We start from the raw sequence: 17981 nt of genomic DNA on the forward strand, positions 1-17981 counted from the left end.
TTTCCCGCACGTCACACCTGCTCTCTGAGGCTCGAAAGAGAACGGGGAAGGAGGGGGGAAATTAAAAACACGAAATCAACCGCGAAAGTAATTACACCCACCGATAAATAAAAACCGGGCGAAACTCGGGAGCAATTAAACCGTCCTGCATCGGGCCGAGGAAAGAAATACCGTTCAATTACACAGTATTCACCCGGGCCCGAAACATTCCCCTAATTTCACAGCACATAAGCATCGGGCGACCGAACGACCGGTTTAATTAGAAAATTGGTCGAGCCTCCTCGTACGCAACGTCGAGAGAGCAAACGACTCCTTCGACTGGCATTGTGACTAATCGACCCCGTGCAATTGCACCGTCGATACGTTTACGTATTGCCCTGTAACAAGCCTCGGATTGGCAACGCAAGAGACGCGAAATTCGAAACACCGAATGCGAAACGGCGAGCGCACGCCAATCGCGAGACACCCTCGCGGAACGCAAAACGCGTCTGCAGGACGCTAACTGCGAAACGCGAAATAAGTTTGCAAAATGCATTTGCAAGACGCGAAATCTAGAACGCATTCGCGAAACTCGAAGTGCAGCGCACAGCGTGCGAAGCACATTTGCGACATAAAAAGTACGAAGTATCCTTGTCAAAGGCTAAATGCAATTTGCACAATGCAGGAACTCGATTCTCGAGTTCGCACGATCAACTTTTGCGAAATTGACTGTTTCGGATCTGACTTTGATACGTTGACCGATTACGCGACTTTGCAACAATACAACATTTTTCATGGGAATCTGTTGGCATGCAAGGAAAAATTCGCATGAACTCGGGAATCGCGTCCCAGGACGCAGGACGCAGACGGCAAAAAGCAGATTTGCAAGCCGGAAAATTCGAAGCACTCTTGCCAAACGCGAAATTCAGGACGCGAGTGATAAACAAGATACAAGATTCATATTTTAATGTGCAGAACGCATTTGCAAGTCGCAGAATACACAATGCTGTTGCCCTTATGCAAAATGCAGGATATATGTACGGAACTTAGTATATGAAGCGTATTTGCAAAACGCAGGATATAGTACGCTAATTGCGATGCACATCTGCAAATCGTACGGCACAGGATGCAAAATGCAAAACGCAAGATATAGAACGGAAAATGCAAAGTGCATTTGCAAAATGCAGGATATAGGACGCGAAGTGCAAAGCGCAATTGCAAGACGCAGGATATAGAACGCTAAATGCAAATCACATCTGCAAATTGTACGGTAAAGGATGCAAAATGCAAAACGCAAGATATAGAAAGTAAAATGCAGAATGCATTTTGAAAACGCAGGGTACAAAATACAAGATGCAAGATACAAAATGCAAAATTCAAGATGCAAAATAAGATGCAAGATGCATGATGCAAGATGTAAGATGCAAGATGCAAGATGCAAGATGCAAAATACAAGATGCAAAATGCAAACCAGTCAGCCTCCTTGGTTGAATGACTCGTTGGACGCAGTCGCAACGAGGAAGGTAATACGAGCGGCGCACGCACTCGCACGCATGCGCACGCGCACCCGTCTTTACGGCCGACTCGCGTTTAATACAGTTGCGTAACGCGCCGCGTGCGTGAGGGCATATTGATATCCGAGTCCTCTCGCGTGACACCATGAATCCAGGGTTATGGTGCAGACATAATATCGCCAAATGTCGCCTCGCGTCGGCCAGCCGGTTTCGAGCCGCGAGCTGCCCTCCTCCTTTTCATTTCGTTTTACTGCCAAACCGGCACGTACCGATGCAACTGCGCTCTCGCCGCTGCATAACGACATTTCCGATCTGGTATTTCACTCTGATCACTCAATCCCACCGATAATTGATAAAGAACCAGGCGTGATCGAAAGAACGCGATGATCCACAAGGGTTAGCTGTTACAAAAATTTCAAGAACTTCTCTAAATATTGGAAAAATTGAATATTTCGGTACATTGGATAAGGTACATTGATAAGCCAGATTAAAAATCCATTAAATTCTTTGTTTTTTTTTTTTTTTAGTAGAATTTAGAAATTTTCATTGTGAGGCATTGGGGAGGAAGCGAGTGAATTGTACCGATGTGACATTTATGAATTATTACGATTTGTGGGAGATGTAATCATAAGAGGGGGATAGGGATTCGTCTTAGGAGTGTTGTTTTTAATAACGATAAAATGGGGACAACGAGGACAGGAATTTCTCCAGAGAGACGTTTAACGTCGTCCCGGATATTATTTATCCCCTGCCGATTGCACATTCCCGAATGTTTGCACGTAACGCTCTTATGCGTGCATTGTTTCCCAAGTATCCACTCCATATGCAGTGCACATGGCTCGGCGAACACGTTCTCGCAGATATCTATTACTTGCACATGCCCTTCTTCTGCAAATACGCTATGCCCCGACGTATATTGATTGCGCATTGATGCTCTTCGGGTATGCACCAAGTACGCATTGATTACCGCGATCACCACGAACCGACGTAGAGGCGTAACTTCATCACGGGAGAAAGGAAATATTTCTCTTACCAACTGGCGACCAACAATAACGTTTAAACCGAAATTGGATCATTTTGATCGTCACCACATCACAAACGCATCTCTCTTCAAGTGAACCAAACTCACATTTGTTTCTTTTCTTTCCGACAATTATTAAGGCGATGTGAAAGTGGCGTCGAAGAGGTTTTGTTTATAAAACTTTTCTCCTAACGCAATTAACCGAATAGCTTGAAACCTAACAACGTGAATAGCGAGACTACAAGGAAGGTCCTGAAACTCACGAAATATCAATTCTTTTCAAATTAGTTTATAGGTGTTTTAAAAATAATTTATAAAAAATGAAATCTCGCGAGTTTGAGGACCTACCTTAGGGTCTCCATATCCACGTTTTAAAGTATGANTTTATAAGAAATTAAATTTCCCGAGTTTCAGGACCTACCTTAGGTTCTCCATGTTCACGTATTAAAGTACGAAACGATTTGAGACACCCAGTTCGTAGAAAAGTTTTCTGAACGATTGAGCTTTCGGATGCCGCTTTCACATCCCCTTAAATGCAACTACTTAGGTGGAATTGTGATAAACTGCCAGATTGAATATGCAAGGTGAAGACTTAGGGTATGACGACTTGGGTCCAAATGTCTCAATTTCCGTTTAAGCGATAAAACGCGGCTCCAAAGAAATTCCCTAAGTTCTCGCCCTGACTTTATTCCCCTCAAATTTAGATCCGATGCAGCTGCACCTGCCGGGCCTCGGTGGAAAATTTATTGTCATTCCTATTTGCGCGTTGTCGTTCATTTTCCCCCGTTATCGTAACGAGGGAATATTAACCGTAATTACGCATTATGATTTGCGGCACGGCGATGCAGTCGCAAACGTTTTCCTGCGGGTGCAGTTCGTCGATTACGAGTTCCCCCAGTCAGGTGCAGGTCCGTAGACACGGACCATTGACAACCTGTTCCGCACCGAACGCGGCGATACATTTGCTTGAAAGCTTCGCCCCCGGCCTCGCTACATGCTGTTCGCTGCAGTTCCGTTACGATTGCGACGTCTGTAATTGGTGGCCTGTTTTGGTTAACCGGGTTTGGTTAACCACGGGTCATTTTGGAGGGCGATAAGGCAAACCCAATGAACCGGGAATTTCGGGGAGATTTATAAAATGGCACCGTTAACCCGCGATACAGTCGTCAATGGTACCCGCGAATGGCGGAATTGGGAGGAGATTTCCTGCTTTCCGTTAAAATCCTCGTTCGTGTCCCGTTTTCTACAAAATTTGTAAGAATTACTTTCTCGGAGAGTGAGTGCCGCAGCTGCATCGATCAAAGATACTCGACTCGAAATTCTGATCCTACTTAGAACCTCTGATTGTAAGACTTAAGGGGACGTTAAACTGGCATCTGAGATATCAATAGTTCATGAAACTTTTCTCCGAACTAGGTGTACCGAATCGTTTCAAACTGTACAATGTTAATACGGAGGCTTGAAGGAACGTCCTGACCCCCATGGAATTTCATTTTCTATATCAAATTTTTTAAATGACCATAAAGAAATTTTTTTTAAATTTCCTTATAGCCACATTCACATTGTAATGTTTCAAGCGAGTCGGTACACCGAGTTCTAAGAAAAGTTTCACAAACGAGACCTATTTGACGCCACTTTCACGTCACCTTAAATGGGTTTATAAAGAAAGGTAACTTGCATACAATTGAGATCCTACTTAAAACCTTGAAAGTGGCAGATATCTCCATTTCTTCTACTTCTAGGCCTAAAGTAAGTCTTAACCCGTATTAAGTAGAACATACAAGGTCGAAAAAAGAGCTTAAACAATTAAATAGGACCAAATGAGATCTTAGATCACGCAGGTTCAAAATATATCTTGAATTCCAACTCGGGATAGAACAGATCTGCCTTAAATGAGGAAATCAGTCCAGCACATGGAATTTCATGAGGTACGAATTTTGCAATTCAGAATTCGGAAAATATCGACAAAACGGAGGAGGAAGTACAACTCGGGCGGTTAGATATTGACCTAGATGTACAGTTAAACGTTTTACAGCAAAGATTACCGGCCACGCCTTATCCATCTGAAATGGAATATCGTGCTCGGGTCTCTTAATCAAGATGTGCAGGAAAATCGTCAACGATACAGAGTCGAGCCCAAAAACAAAATAAAAAAATCGTTCCATTGCCTCTGAGGTATATGTACCCACCGAAAAATATTTCGTTAAACCGATACAATTTTTGTCGGTTCAACCGCAGAATATGGTTATTACATGGACAAGCATAGATTAGGGTGAGGAGATAAAATTCTTTGGTTGAAAACTTGTGATTGATTACGTCAACTGTTGTAGTCAACCAGCCCAAATATTAAAATAATTCGGTACAATTAACCGAAATATTTGGGGTGTTGATTAAAATATCTTCTGACGTTGACGAAACGACTTAACCAAAACTCTTTAATTGACTGGCGCAAACGAGTTCGGTCAAGGGAACTGAAATTCGGTTCATCCCACCAAGACGTTTTCTGAAATTAAGGTGAAGTGAAACCCCCTTCAATCAGTCGATTTGAATACAACACTTTTTTTTAAGGGTATTAGACCAAACTATCCGAAACTTCACATCACTCCTGATCATCTAAAAATTGTCCTGACGCATTCAAAATTTGGATTTTTTAAAAAAATGTTTTAACTCAGCCCAGACCAGAACCAAAATGGCGTCGAGCTCTCATATTTCGATCATATACAATTATCGAAGGCTCTGATATGAGAATCGAAAGGGTCAGGACAATTTTACGACAATTTAGAACACTCTGGTAATCGATAAACTCGCATTTGAACGGGATAAAGGCAAAAAAAGTGTTGTATACGCTTCTATACTAAAACGATGGGAATACGAGGTCTCGGAGTGAAAATTTAATTTACCTGAAAATCACAGACGGCGCAGGGGGTCCCTCTGCAGTCAATTAGGGCCTCAGAAAGCACGAATCCAGAGGATTTCTTACGAAAACGACAGGTGGAGTATGCCATTTGGTACAATACCCAATATAATTCGATACAGTTGTCAATATAAAAACGAACGCCGGCAACGTAGGCATTTAGAAAAATCTTCTTTATCGACGTCGATCAAGTTCCTCGACGTGTTTCACTTCACCTTAACCAAATGTTGTCGACCAAATGATGGAGGACATTTCATTTCTGCATGTTACGAGTCCAGGATGTGACCAGAGTCCTTTCCGTTGCAGGTAAAGAAGCAGTGGCCGTGGGGCCAGCTGCAGGTGTCCACGATAACTGGACGGTCCAGCGAGTCCTGGTTGCCAACGACTCGACCAGTCCTCGATTTCGTCGTCCACAGCTTCAAGCAGTGGCCGGGACGAAGCGTCTTCGTCCTCCGGCCCCGGCTCCTCCGGCCGCCTGCAGAGTCAATGCCAAAGACATCAGCAAGTACTTCAGCTCCCCGAATAAGGAGAACAGGCCGCACCATGGTGTGAACGAGAGCATCCTGATCGAGGACGCCGAAGCCCGGCCCGAGGAGGACATGGGTTCCAATCTCAGTAGACACAACGGCAAAGGACTGACAGGTCGCAGGACCCAGTCTTCCGGAAACCTCTGTGATCCCAAGGGGAAATTGAACACCGTCGGGAAGATCCTGGTCCCGTGTTCCAGCTCGCAGAAGGAAAGGTCAGTCCCGCGAGGTCTCCCGAGGTCCTTGAAATTCTCCCCTCTAACTTGCGGGCGCGAGCCCTATTTTATTGGAAATTTAATGGATTAAACTTGCCCGGCTGGAAACTCGAGGACTGGGAATTCTTCCAAAAATGAAGAAAACTAGGAAAAGAACATTAGCGCGGTTGAATCTTCGACCTAACCGAATACCATTTACGTAGAATAGGCAAGTCGTTGGAAGGAATAATGTTTTTAAATACCCTTGCATTTTTTAGAGCGCTGCCTGAGGCAGAGTCTATATGTCATTGCTTTCTAAATAATACGTATTTAGAATTGTCGAATAAGAACTTTCAGAGGTGGGAATCACTTTTGAAAGTGACTATGTGAATAGTTGTGGTAAATTTCGAAAAGGCGGCATTTTATCTGTTTTCAAAGCTTTTCGAATTTTATTATTTTCTTTTTAATCGCGGACGGACACTTTTACTCTTTCAATTCGAACATCTTTTAGTTCTTTTTCTCTAATCGGACAAGCAATAATCAGCGAGGACGTACATGACGCGTTTCGTCCCCGTGGATACCGTCGACAATACGAATTCTACGTGAAAAGTTGAGAAAAATGTTACGCAAAAGTGTTAAGCAATGAAGTAGGGAAAATACATTTAAAAAATTAGAAAAAAAGGATATTTTTTTGAAACGACTCGGAAACGTTGATGGAGACGTACGTAGGGGAGAAACGGGAATGATAGCAGAGGGATGCAAATGTATCTCCCTCAGGAAAAAATTGACGAAAATCCTGGGTTAATCGAATTGCAGTGTCCTGCGGAGTGGAGTTCAAATTCGAAAAGTTGGAAGAGTGTGTACATGTGTGGACAGGATTCAACGAGAGACACTAAAGCGTTGTCCCTCTCGTCGCTCGTCCGCCTGTCTGAGTAGTTACTGTACGAATTTGTCGCTTTCAAGCGACACAGGAGAACGGCAGGAAACGTAGCCCCATTGTCTACCTTTCTCTGTCTCTCCCCCAGTTTTGTCCTCGTCGAGATTGAACTCGACATTTGGGGCACGCATTTATACGTCCGAGCTTTTAACCGAGCTTTGATGCCGACAACCATATTCTCTAGTGGGGTCGCCACCTTCGAACCCGAAGAGAGCAAGTCGAGAGACGGAAAACTGCGTCTCTTAGACGAAAAAAAAAAGGAAAAAAATTCTTTTTAATAATTTCCCCGGAGGAAGGAAAATACTTTTGATAAAACTGTCACAGATCTGAAAGCTGGCCTGGATGGCATTAGGTAACTCAACTTCTCCCTTTTTCATTTTATTTCCTTTTTATTATATTTCAAAGAGAGAACGAGGAGGCAGACTCAAACGAGAAAAATGGGTATTAAAAGTCGCTGGTTCCCCCTTTCTTTTACGCTTTCCTACCCCCGAACTACCCTCTTTTTCTCTGATATCATTTGAGTAAGTGCTCGTGTCTCGTCGGAAACAACGGCCCCAGACGCAGGACAGACGTCTTGTACCGCTTTTGTTCGACTGCAAAAAGCCTCATATTCAGCGAGGCGATTTCTCTCTGACGAGACGTCCGAACCGAGAACCGACCTGAGAACACGACAATGGGATTAAATACCGTACAAGCTGGTCCATTTGAAGCAGGCACCCTGCCCCCCGAGTTGAACAATACCGTAAAAAGACGTGAAAAAATTGCTCGAACCTCGCCGGGAATTTATTAATTTATGAATCCACTAAATAGTGGCTTATTGTTTGGCGAACGGTCACTCGATTATTGATTAAACCGTTCACAGAGATATCATTTCCCGGGTTAAAAAATCAATGTCGATTACTATTCCGTAGGTACAAACTGTGCGGATCCTTGCCCAATCACCTGGACGACAAGGATGGGATGGACGAAGACCCTGGAGAAAACAACAACGTGATACAAGACACGATCGGCGGGAGTCTTGGTGGAACTTTGCCCCACAAAAAGCGGTCCCTTGGCGTGCACTTTTCGGATGATGGACCAACGGGTGCTCTGGACCTCGTCAAGCACAGATCCCAGGATGACTTCGACGACCAAGACCCTTGGAGGTAAGTGGGAATTATTTTGCGAATTACTATACTTCGGGGTCACTTTTCGTTCCTTCCCTACCATCGCTCCACTGAAAAGAGACGCGTAAGTAGACCTCGAGAATTTTTAAGATTATTTTCCCTAATTTCCCACGCGGTAAATGTACTCACCCGGGAACAACACTCGCCCATACCCCGAACGTTCCAGCTGATAGCGTAAAAATTTAAGCCCCAGTTTCCTCCGCGCAATTTCCCCACTTCTCGAAACACCGGAGAAACTCCAGACCGGGGGAATATTTATGGGCGTAAAAATTCGTTAAACTCGTTGAATAAGCGAGGTAACCCCCTTTTATTGGTGGGCGAGGAAGTGCCCTTAGACCCGTGCATACCCCGAAGAGCTCAACCTTTTTACGGGCGGACACTCTTTTACTCACCGTATCATCCGTTCCCTCGGCTCAACTTCAGCAAACTCGTGTATCTTCGCTGAACCAGCACCTGCCCCCGGGTCTCGGTATAACTTAACTCGACTCCTCGTCCTCAGGTACCAGCAGAGCAGCGACCTCGATCTAGTCAGATGCAAGCACGGCAACTTCGACCTAGTCACCAGGAATCAAAACACCGCCACATTGGACAGCAATTCGAGCAAGAAGTACTCGCGTTGTCAGTCGGTGGACGAGAGATGTCGACGTAGCTCTGACCTGGACCTGGTCGGCACCTTGCCGAAGAGAAACCCGAATGCCAAGGGCAACACTAAGGTCCTGGAGACCAACTTCCACCAGCAGTGCAACGTCAACGACATCGACGAAGACCTGCTGCTGAAGCTGGTCCACAAGCCCGACTGCGAGCTAGTGAAGCACCGCCAACTAAATAAGTGTCTCGATCTGAAGCTGAGCAAACTCGGAGGTGGCGAACCACAGGATCAAGGATACGCCTCGGAACGCTCCCCCGAAGACGAACATCCTCCGTCGTTGCCGGGACAGCCGTTCCCCAACATCACCCCTGGTGAGTTCATGGGTCTAGGGAGATTTCCGAAAGTGTCAGGGATAGCATGCCTGGTTATTTTAAACGATTACATGAATAACTTGATGTGCATGGAGAGAATGGATGAGGAAGATCGGTAACCCTGGATCTAAGGAAGCAAGTAGGTGATCTAGATTCAAGGACTCAAGATCATCTCAATATGACTGAGAATTAGGAGTCTCTTAAAGAACCACTTGAGGGATCTTACGTGGTCCTCTTCGTTATCCCAAGAAGACCACCCTGAAGAATAGCTACTTCGTAACTAGAAGCACCATTCAAAAGTCTCTTTTTAAGCCACGTCCATGCATCAGTCCCTGACCTAGGTCTTATACCAGGAGTCATATCGCGCTCCCTCGTCCTGCCCTAAATGAGACGTCTAAAGACGGGAAAAATCCCGAGGCACAATCGCCCCCATTGTCACGGGGGGTCCTGGACTATGAGACTTTATAGATCGTTAACCCAACGAGCCTTAACGTCCTCCAGAGCTCCTCCTTAAGGGAAGCTGGATCTGGCCAGGAAGGACCGTTCGCCAGGATTCGGCAAAAAGAGTAAAACGATCCGCGTCCTATCTGCGGAGGCTGTACGGCCGCCATTTATCTTATACTTACCTTCTTGCTCCCTGCCCTACGTTCTGCCGTGTAACGAGCGGTTCTTACTGTCAAGCAGCTTCCAGCTTTTCATCTGCATGACGTCCACCGATTTTGCTCAGCGAACTCGTCGTTGCCTTAGTTTACGCACCTCAAGGCGCACGTTATTTGCGTTCCTTCAAAGGCATCTCGTTATTACTACTAAAACTCATCCTGCTAGAAAAATGATATTTTAACATGGTAGTTTAACTATGAGAGGAAAATGCAAAATAACGACGCTTGAACGATCATTAAATGGGCATTTAAAATCACCTTAATTATTGCCTCGCATTCGGATAGGGCAATTAAGCATTAGTTTGGATATAACTATAAAGATGGGCCGTGTATTAAAAATAATGAAATAGTCATTATTATGTAAATCCAAGAGACATTATTACTCGTTGGAGCTGGGAAAAGCGCTCTATGCAAATCGGGGGAAACACGAGGGCAGCGTAACGTGTGCATCCACGATGCACCCCGCTTGCAGGATTACCTTTCGGCGGTGCAGATAAATGTTTCAGGGGATGCCGCAACCACGGAAAGTCCTCTTCATTATTTCAAGATTGCCGAAGGTTATCACCTAACGAAATGCATGCAAAGATCACACCTAACGCTGGTGTTCCCCTGCATAAAAGTGCAACGGATACGGGAATTAAGAGCCTCGGCTAACATCGGAGCCTCGTATCGGAAATGTCTCGTTCGGGATAAACAACTTCTATACAAACATTTGCCAATATTTTGGCCAGGACGCTCTTTAAAATTCCAGCGGGGATTTAAAGTAAAATACACTCTTTTTCTCTGAATTTTTATTAAAAATAGCAGAATCCCAGTTGCCTTCGGATTTCAGATTTTCAACGTTTCAAGTGAGACGCAATCTATTGAATCGTCAGTTAATATATTCTCAGTTAGCAATTTCAGGGGATGTAAAAGCTATTGACTCGGGGCCCAAGCCCGTGCGGATTTTTTAAAAGGGAAAAAAAATCACGCGAAATGATGCCTCACTCTCTGGAAGATTGCGGTACCCATTTCCCAGTAAATTATTCATTAATTACAATTTTCCGTAATTCCTGGAAATTTATGGGCGAAACAATAAGTACCCAGAACACGACACGAGGCGCTACCGGGGAATAATTTCCACTTTTCTCCATTCAGAGTGATAGAATTAACACCGAATCCTCCGGAGTGCATCTCCGATGTGTGCAAACGTGCTCTTGCGGCTCCTCTTTGCCGCACCCGCGATTACGCCTGCACTTGTGCTCGGCAAAGTCCAATTAGATTTTTACCGTTGTCCTCGTCTTCATTCGCGAACATACGCGTAAGAGGTAAGAAAGAAAGCAGCCAATTCGCAGCTGAGCTTTACTTTACGGTAAATCTTGGAAGCAATAGCCGAGTCGTTCCTCGTTGCGTGACGGTTGCGTGTCGATAGTTGCATCACGAACGCGGAGTGCGGATTGCATGCAACCTGCACGGCATATTAGTCTACAAGAACTCGCTATTAATTGCAGCCGCAATGCTGTTCTACGCGATGAGCTTCTGTTTCATTCCCAAAGAGCACGAGCGTAGCGAATTAATAAGTCTTTTTATGCAAACCCTCGTCTTTGACCTTTCGTTTTGGGTGCCTCGCAATTCACGGAATACAGAACTCATTTCACGGTATTATCGCACATATAACGAAGAAAAAAAAAATGAGACTTTGGTAAAAAAGACCCCCGAGGGGGTTTAAAGGTGGACGTTCCACCGTACGAATTTACCGACGTTCCAGTTTCTCGCCGATTTCCGAAATTAATATTCTCGGAATTTTCCCAGAATTTTCGATACGGCTACGCGGGTACAGTGGGTTTGTTTGATGTATGAAAAGTTGAAATTATCGGGGAATGGTTAATCAAATATTCTTACTTAGATTTCTGTATATCCCCTAGAAGAAACCTAGTCCGTTATGAACGAAGTTTAATATGGTACACCCTCTTCTTCAAAGTCTTCAAGGTTTCAAAGTCATTACGACACTTCGGGATGCATTGCCTATTAACTTCTATTGAAGTTTCGCAAAATTGTGGAGGGGGAAGGGGTCGAAAGTCAAACTTTGGGCAGTTTCGGGTACGAGGAACGGTAGTACAGAAAAGGAAGAAAAAGAAAACCGTAGATATCTCCGGGACGTACATAGGAAGTAGATGAAGAAGTAGATATCAGCGTTACTGACACAGGAGGCTTACCGTGGATTTATCGAGGCACAGATAATGCATGTTGAAAAGTTTTCGTCCAAGGCAACCCCTAAAGATCTCGTTTCGTGGAAAGTACAACACCCTTATCGACATTGCCCAAAGTATGTAAATTTATTGCCGCAATCGAGGACCCGATATTAAATACCTACATCTATCGAAATCACATGAAATTAATGCGTCTCACGAGTACACGTGTATACGACACTGCGATCTTACAATTCCGGCAAAATGTTCCCCCGACGTACATAGATACCGTGTAATGCTGACTTAGAAGCACATGCACGCTATATGGTACCTATGCAGGTCTTGCAGGACATTTATATCACGTAGGTGAGCCCTTGTACGTCCTACATGCCAAGAGGAGGATCCTTGCAGACTCCACCTAAGAGGACTTTAAACCGTCCCGACCAATAAAACAGAGACGAAGTATATTCCCAACTTATTTTCCGGAATAAGATCTTCCATGAAAAGGTTCAATGTACTTACCAAGTTTGTTTAAAAACCTGTAAAAGTGGCACCCTGAAGCTCCTGTAAAGTGCCCTTCAATTGAAACGTCAAACGCTTCCACGAAGACCCAGGTTAAATATTTAAATCGAAGGAGGGCACAAAGTCAAAACCGTGATTTAAGACTTGGTATTTGCTCAATGTTTTATTAACGTTGTTTAGAAATTTTGTAGATTATTGAATTTTTTTAAATTACTGAAAATGGCTAATGGTGCTAATAGGCTTTTTTCATCAATACTTTCTTCGCATTTGCTGTGATAATTAATGGCAATCGGATATTCCGAAGCACTAGGGTGCAGCGAAATTACTCGCGGTTATTACTTTGACATTCCTCCTTGGAAGTTTCCCGGAGAAAGCCGAGCATTGGCAGCCCTTTGTGGACCATTGTGCCGCAGCCGAGGCATCTCTGCTTTGTGTCTGACCTTGTTTTCTGGATGTTCCTCCGAGGACAGGGTCAGGTGGGTGGAGATGACGTTGGTCCGTGTACGTAATATCGTCAGCTATCACAGGTAGGATCACGACATCCTCCGTGGCATGTAAAGTGAAGTATACTTCAGCGTACATCTTCAAAAGGTACACGGCGCTGCATTAATCCTGCCGTGCAGAACCCGAAGTGCTCGATTTCCGTAAAAGGCCACCAGGAAAAAGATGCGCCCGAGAATCCCTGTTATAACGAGAAATATTGTCGAAAAACATTTGGGCCTCTAGGGGAATATTTTTCAACACGAAGAGCGGTGATGGTGTTTCCACCGGCGAATCCGTCACTTCGGATGACACTTCTAGGTTGGTCCATTTTTTGGGCACTCTGCAACTGCCTGTTTTTTATAACGAGGTGTCAGTTAAAAACAGTCCCGGATAGGAGTTCTAAAAAAACGGATAATAAAAGCCAAAAATAGTTTTGGCACTAGTACTTTATACAGGCATGAGAGCACCTTTCCACGTAGCGCCTAAAGGTGCAAAAGAAATCCGCGGATACCACTCTTTTTCAGCTCCTTGTATGTCGATCAAAATTGACTACGAGTGTAATTAAAGATGAAGATCAGCAATTTCCCAGTGTTAATGCTTAAGTGTAGAGGACTACCTTGAAGAGGAGCTGGTACCGCGCCTAAAAAACGTCTTAAGCAGGAAATGAGCAGTCGCGTCAGCACCTTTCTAGAGAAGCCATCCAAAGAATATGATAAGAAATCCCAGTCTTCTTCCTAATTCCCTAGATACCGATCCAGATTGACAATGAACATAATCGAAAACGGGGAATCCAATGTATCCTGGGGTACGTCGGAATCGCAGGAGCGGATCAACGATTCTTAGCTCCGATCTTTCCGGGACTCGACACCCTCTTCGGTTCCCTCGAGGGGGTAGAAATGGGCTTCTCCACGCTGACATCGTAAGTTTTCTAAGTCAAGAATGCGCTATTGATCGTCAAGCTCGGCGCAGAGCTCTCCTCATTCCGAAGTAGGCCACTTCTCCACACGTCCCATACGTACTTCTGCAGCCCATTGTCCCTCGTCGACGACCGCTTTCGTCCTCGCCATTGCTCGTTCTTGCCCTGAGGAGCATCCACAGGGTTCCCGGTCGTCTCTCGACGCACTTAATCGAGAGAAGTGTACCGAAACGGTATCAGAAAGGGGGCGAAATCAGATTCTTCGATTCTTCCCTCATTCGACCAGCCGTGTAAGCTCATAAAGCAGAACCCCATTTCATGTCACGCGTTCGTCTACTTATCTCCCTATTTCATTTCTAAAAAAAAAAAATACCATAAAGCTGCTTCTTCAAGTTCTTCATCCGGCTGACAATATCTTCACGACCGATGATTCCATTTCTTCGTCGAAAAGCGAAGCTTAACTTGAATCCATCTGCAGACAAAATGTATTAATCAGTTTATTAATTTTCCTTTGTTTTAAGTGCTTTTAAGCCGTTTGAGCGAGCAGTTAAAAATATTTGGATATGAATAGCAGGTGCCAGGCGTGAGTTCTTTGACCGGGCTTTGAGGCGCTTGAAAGCTGCTTGAATCGCGAGATTCTCTTCAAGCTCTTGAGCCCTGCTTTCGAGAGACTGGTTGGAGGTAAATAATTACCGGCATTTCGGCAAAGCTCCTCTTTAACCGACACCTAGACATCGCGATTCTAGCCTTAGGCCTCGGGGTGTCTCGCGAAAGTGTCATCGCGAGGCTTAGCCTTTCGACTCATCTTGCATCCACTTTGCCGACTTTAAACCTTCCATTTGGCGTCTTCGTATCACGTCCCACTATCGGGAACTTAAGCTTTCCCTGGGTTTAGGGTTAATTCTGCATCCGGATGAAACGCTTCTTGAAGTTAGACCAAACCTCGGGAAATTATTTCCGTTCTCGGTGTGGCATAATGGAGAGATCGCTTCTTAATTATTTCACGACAATTAAGGGTGTAATATCGGCCTCTGACTACCTTATCGGGTAACTTCTTTCCCATTCCTTGTGATAAAATCTTTTCCTTCGCGGGTAACTTCCTTTAAATTTATGCACTGTATATTTATTACATATCGGTATTTCTGTCCAATATTTGTGGATTTAACGTGACCAGTAATGTCACTGCAAACGCATTAATATCTCGGCAAGCATTAAACGTTTATTTTTTCTTGGGTACGCTCGAGCATGCCGTACATGCATGCATTTTAGATGCAGCAGCGACACTTTCATACGGACAGAATATGCATTTCGTATTCATTGTCGTGTCAACGAATCCCTCTAACGCACGAAATGTACCTGAATCGAGACGAATACCGTGGCACCTTATATGTTGCATGCATACCGATACTATATCCATTAGCATATCATGGATATGCACGTGTTACACATGAATATACCGGGTAAATACATTATACATCTTTCTGCCATAAGGGTAACACCTCCGAGGCAGACAGCGATATTACGCTCGCGTGTGGGACGCGGAGGCCAATTTTGCCGCACTATCAGCTTTTTCATTTCTCAGACTTTTCTTGCAAAAACGACCCTCTGAACCAAAGGAAATTCCTCCGCATTCTCGACAGAAATGCCTACACCCGTTTTCCTTTTTTTTTTTTAAATATTCAAGAAATTATGATAAGAATTAAATGGCCATTTGAAGTAGAGTTGTGGTAAATGCTTCGGCGTTTTCGAAAAAGAGCACGAGTTTTGAGAGTTTTTCAAGAGAATTAGGAATTGTCGAAAAACTCTTCGTCGTCGTCATTGTAATCTTTGAAGGAGGGGTCGCTTCATCGCTGCAAAAATGATGCGCCTCGCTCCTTTGTGCTCCCTTCTTCCGACAATAAATCAAGCTCCTCCTTCTAAAGTTACCTGGCTCAGGTGTGTGATTTATGTTCCTCAAAGCACGATCCGGAATCAGAATTTCCCGTCTTCCGATCCCTCACGGCCTGAAAAAAAGTCGGTCCGTGCGATTTTTCTCCGACGGAGTTCTCGCGTGATCGGGATTAATGGACCCGATCCTGGGAAAAAAGTTTATTCTTTCGACGGAACATGGTTATTCCTTCCCTCTCGAGGCTCCTGCACGAGCTCCATGACGGATTGCTCCCCGCCGGAGATTCGCAAGCAAAATTCATCGCGACCTACTAAAGCAACGAAATTTCTGTGAGTAACCGCTGCTGCATCATTTCCCCTCATTTCCGATTTTTTACTAACAGCAGGACACGGACTATCAAAATACAACAGTTTTCCAAATACCATCCTTACCCAATACCTCATAACTTCGTTAATGACCAAAATGAAAGTAAAATCATTTTCAATTGGCCTATGAAATAAATGTAATTTCATTTCTTCCTCGCATTAACTTTATTGGAGCAAGAAAGGTTTCCTTTCGGTTAATGGTACTTCAGCTTATCGCGGGATTTAGTAAAATAATAAAATATTTATTTATCGGGGCCGGTTCTAATTTCGGCTAATTCGTCAGCGATTCTTTGGACCACGACTTAAGGTAATCGAGACGATTACCATGGGTCGTTTATATCTTCGGGATGAATATTCAGAACGGAAGTTTTCCGACCATTCGTTCCGTGAGTAAGGTCGCGGAATTCCTCCCGAGGAGTAATCAAGATTAATGGATCCGATCGCGGGAAAAAGTCCGGTCCTTCGGGCGGAGCCATTTCCTCCGTCCCGGTTGCGAAAGTCGTCCTGGTCCTTTCCGAGACGTCGAACGGCGACGAAGTGCAAGAAAATGTCGACCAACCGAGCTAATGGATTCGTAAGTGGGGAGGACCGATCTCGAAGGTTGCGACCCTCTCGATGATCGATGTGTCTCTTGGCAGGTTTCACCCTCTCGAGGAGCCTTTTATTGCCGTGTCTTCCCAAGATATCCTCACCCTTAAGAAAACGGAGGTTCCTCGACAAGGATCATCCGTGAGAGTCCGACATACTGCGAGGTCCTTCGGATCTCGAGAGCCGAAAATATCCGCCAGAACCGGCGCCATTTTATTCCCGGGTTTATTTTATCCCTGGCGACCCCGTTTTCGTAGAAGCTGAAGAAGCGGTTCAAAGGATTAAATATATCCTTCGGGTTTAGAAACTGATTCCATGCTCCAGGCTCGTCCGTAGATAGCCTTATTGTTGGATACATCTCGAAGAATCCCGAAATCATAGGTAAGCGCTTCATTCGTGATACTTTTTTATCAGAATAACACTTCTGGTGGGATTCCAAGAGTCCCATTGTACTTCAGGATTTCGGAAAACTTACTTCAAACATTATATGGGTATTTTAAAGTAGGAGTAAATTAAATCCAGGCAGTTGGGATGCTCCTATACCGTCCATTTCATGATTTGAAAACCTCGTAATCTTCGCACGTGGTTCCTCCTGAGAGGAGCCAAACTCCACCTGCGCCTCGCGCCAAAAACATTTTCACCAAAGCTCTCGAATGTCTCTGTACTTCGCGGTCCTACATCTCGTCGAGCCAATAGCTTACGAATCTAAAATCTGCTCGGCCACGACCAGACCAGGTACGACCAGGCCCGATGGTGATATTCAAATGAGGAAATCTCCGGATTCCTATACGTCCGGGGCAGGATAGTTGGTCTAATAATTCCACGAGGAAACAAAGAAAGGGCGGGATCGGTGGAGGCTACGTGCATGATAATAGGGGAACGGACGAAGAGATATAACGAGGGGTCTCACGAACGGGTAATTGAACCCGGCCGCCATTTGCAATCAAACGAGTCCTGATGATCCCAGGCCATCGTCGTCAGCCCGAATTCCGGATTTTGCTCGCAGACTTGGAGAGCCGTAAATCCGAGCAAAGGCTCTTCTTTCTCGGCATTTTCCCCCGTTTAACGGAGCCGACTACCGCGATTGGCTTCGACGGCGATTTCTGCTTCGTTAATTTAGCGAGGGCCCGACTTTCTAACTGACCGCCGCCCGTTTAGAGACGCGGAAGTTATTCCGCTC

General features: G+C 44.8%; 1 protein-coding gene across 8 annotated transcripts in view; it reads left to right on the top strand.

The window, feature by feature from the left end:
* Positions 1 to 17981, top strand: part of LOC105697607 — a 129693-nt gene that overhangs the window by 87870 nt on the left and 23842 nt on the right. For all 8 annotated transcript variants that reach the window (XM_012421064.1, XM_012421066.1, XM_012421065.1 and 5 more), the window contains 3 exons: positions 5735 to 6170; positions 7998 to 8231; positions 8752 to 9212. In XM_012421064.1, coding sequence (XP_012276487.1) covers positions 5735 to 6170; positions 7998 to 8231; positions 8752 to 9212 — 1131 coding nt within the window. The remainder of the gene's footprint in view (positions 1 to 5734; positions 6171 to 7997; positions 8232 to 8751; positions 9213 to 17981) is intronic.

This window comes from Orussus abietinus, unplaced genomic scaffold (assembly GCF_000612105.2).
Source record: "Orussus abietinus isolate OABI.00-Male unplaced genomic scaffold, Oabi_2.0 scaffold21, whole genome shotgun sequence".
NCBI classification, from domain to species: Eukaryota; Metazoa; Arthropoda; class Insecta; order Hymenoptera; family Orussidae; genus Orussus; species Orussus abietinus.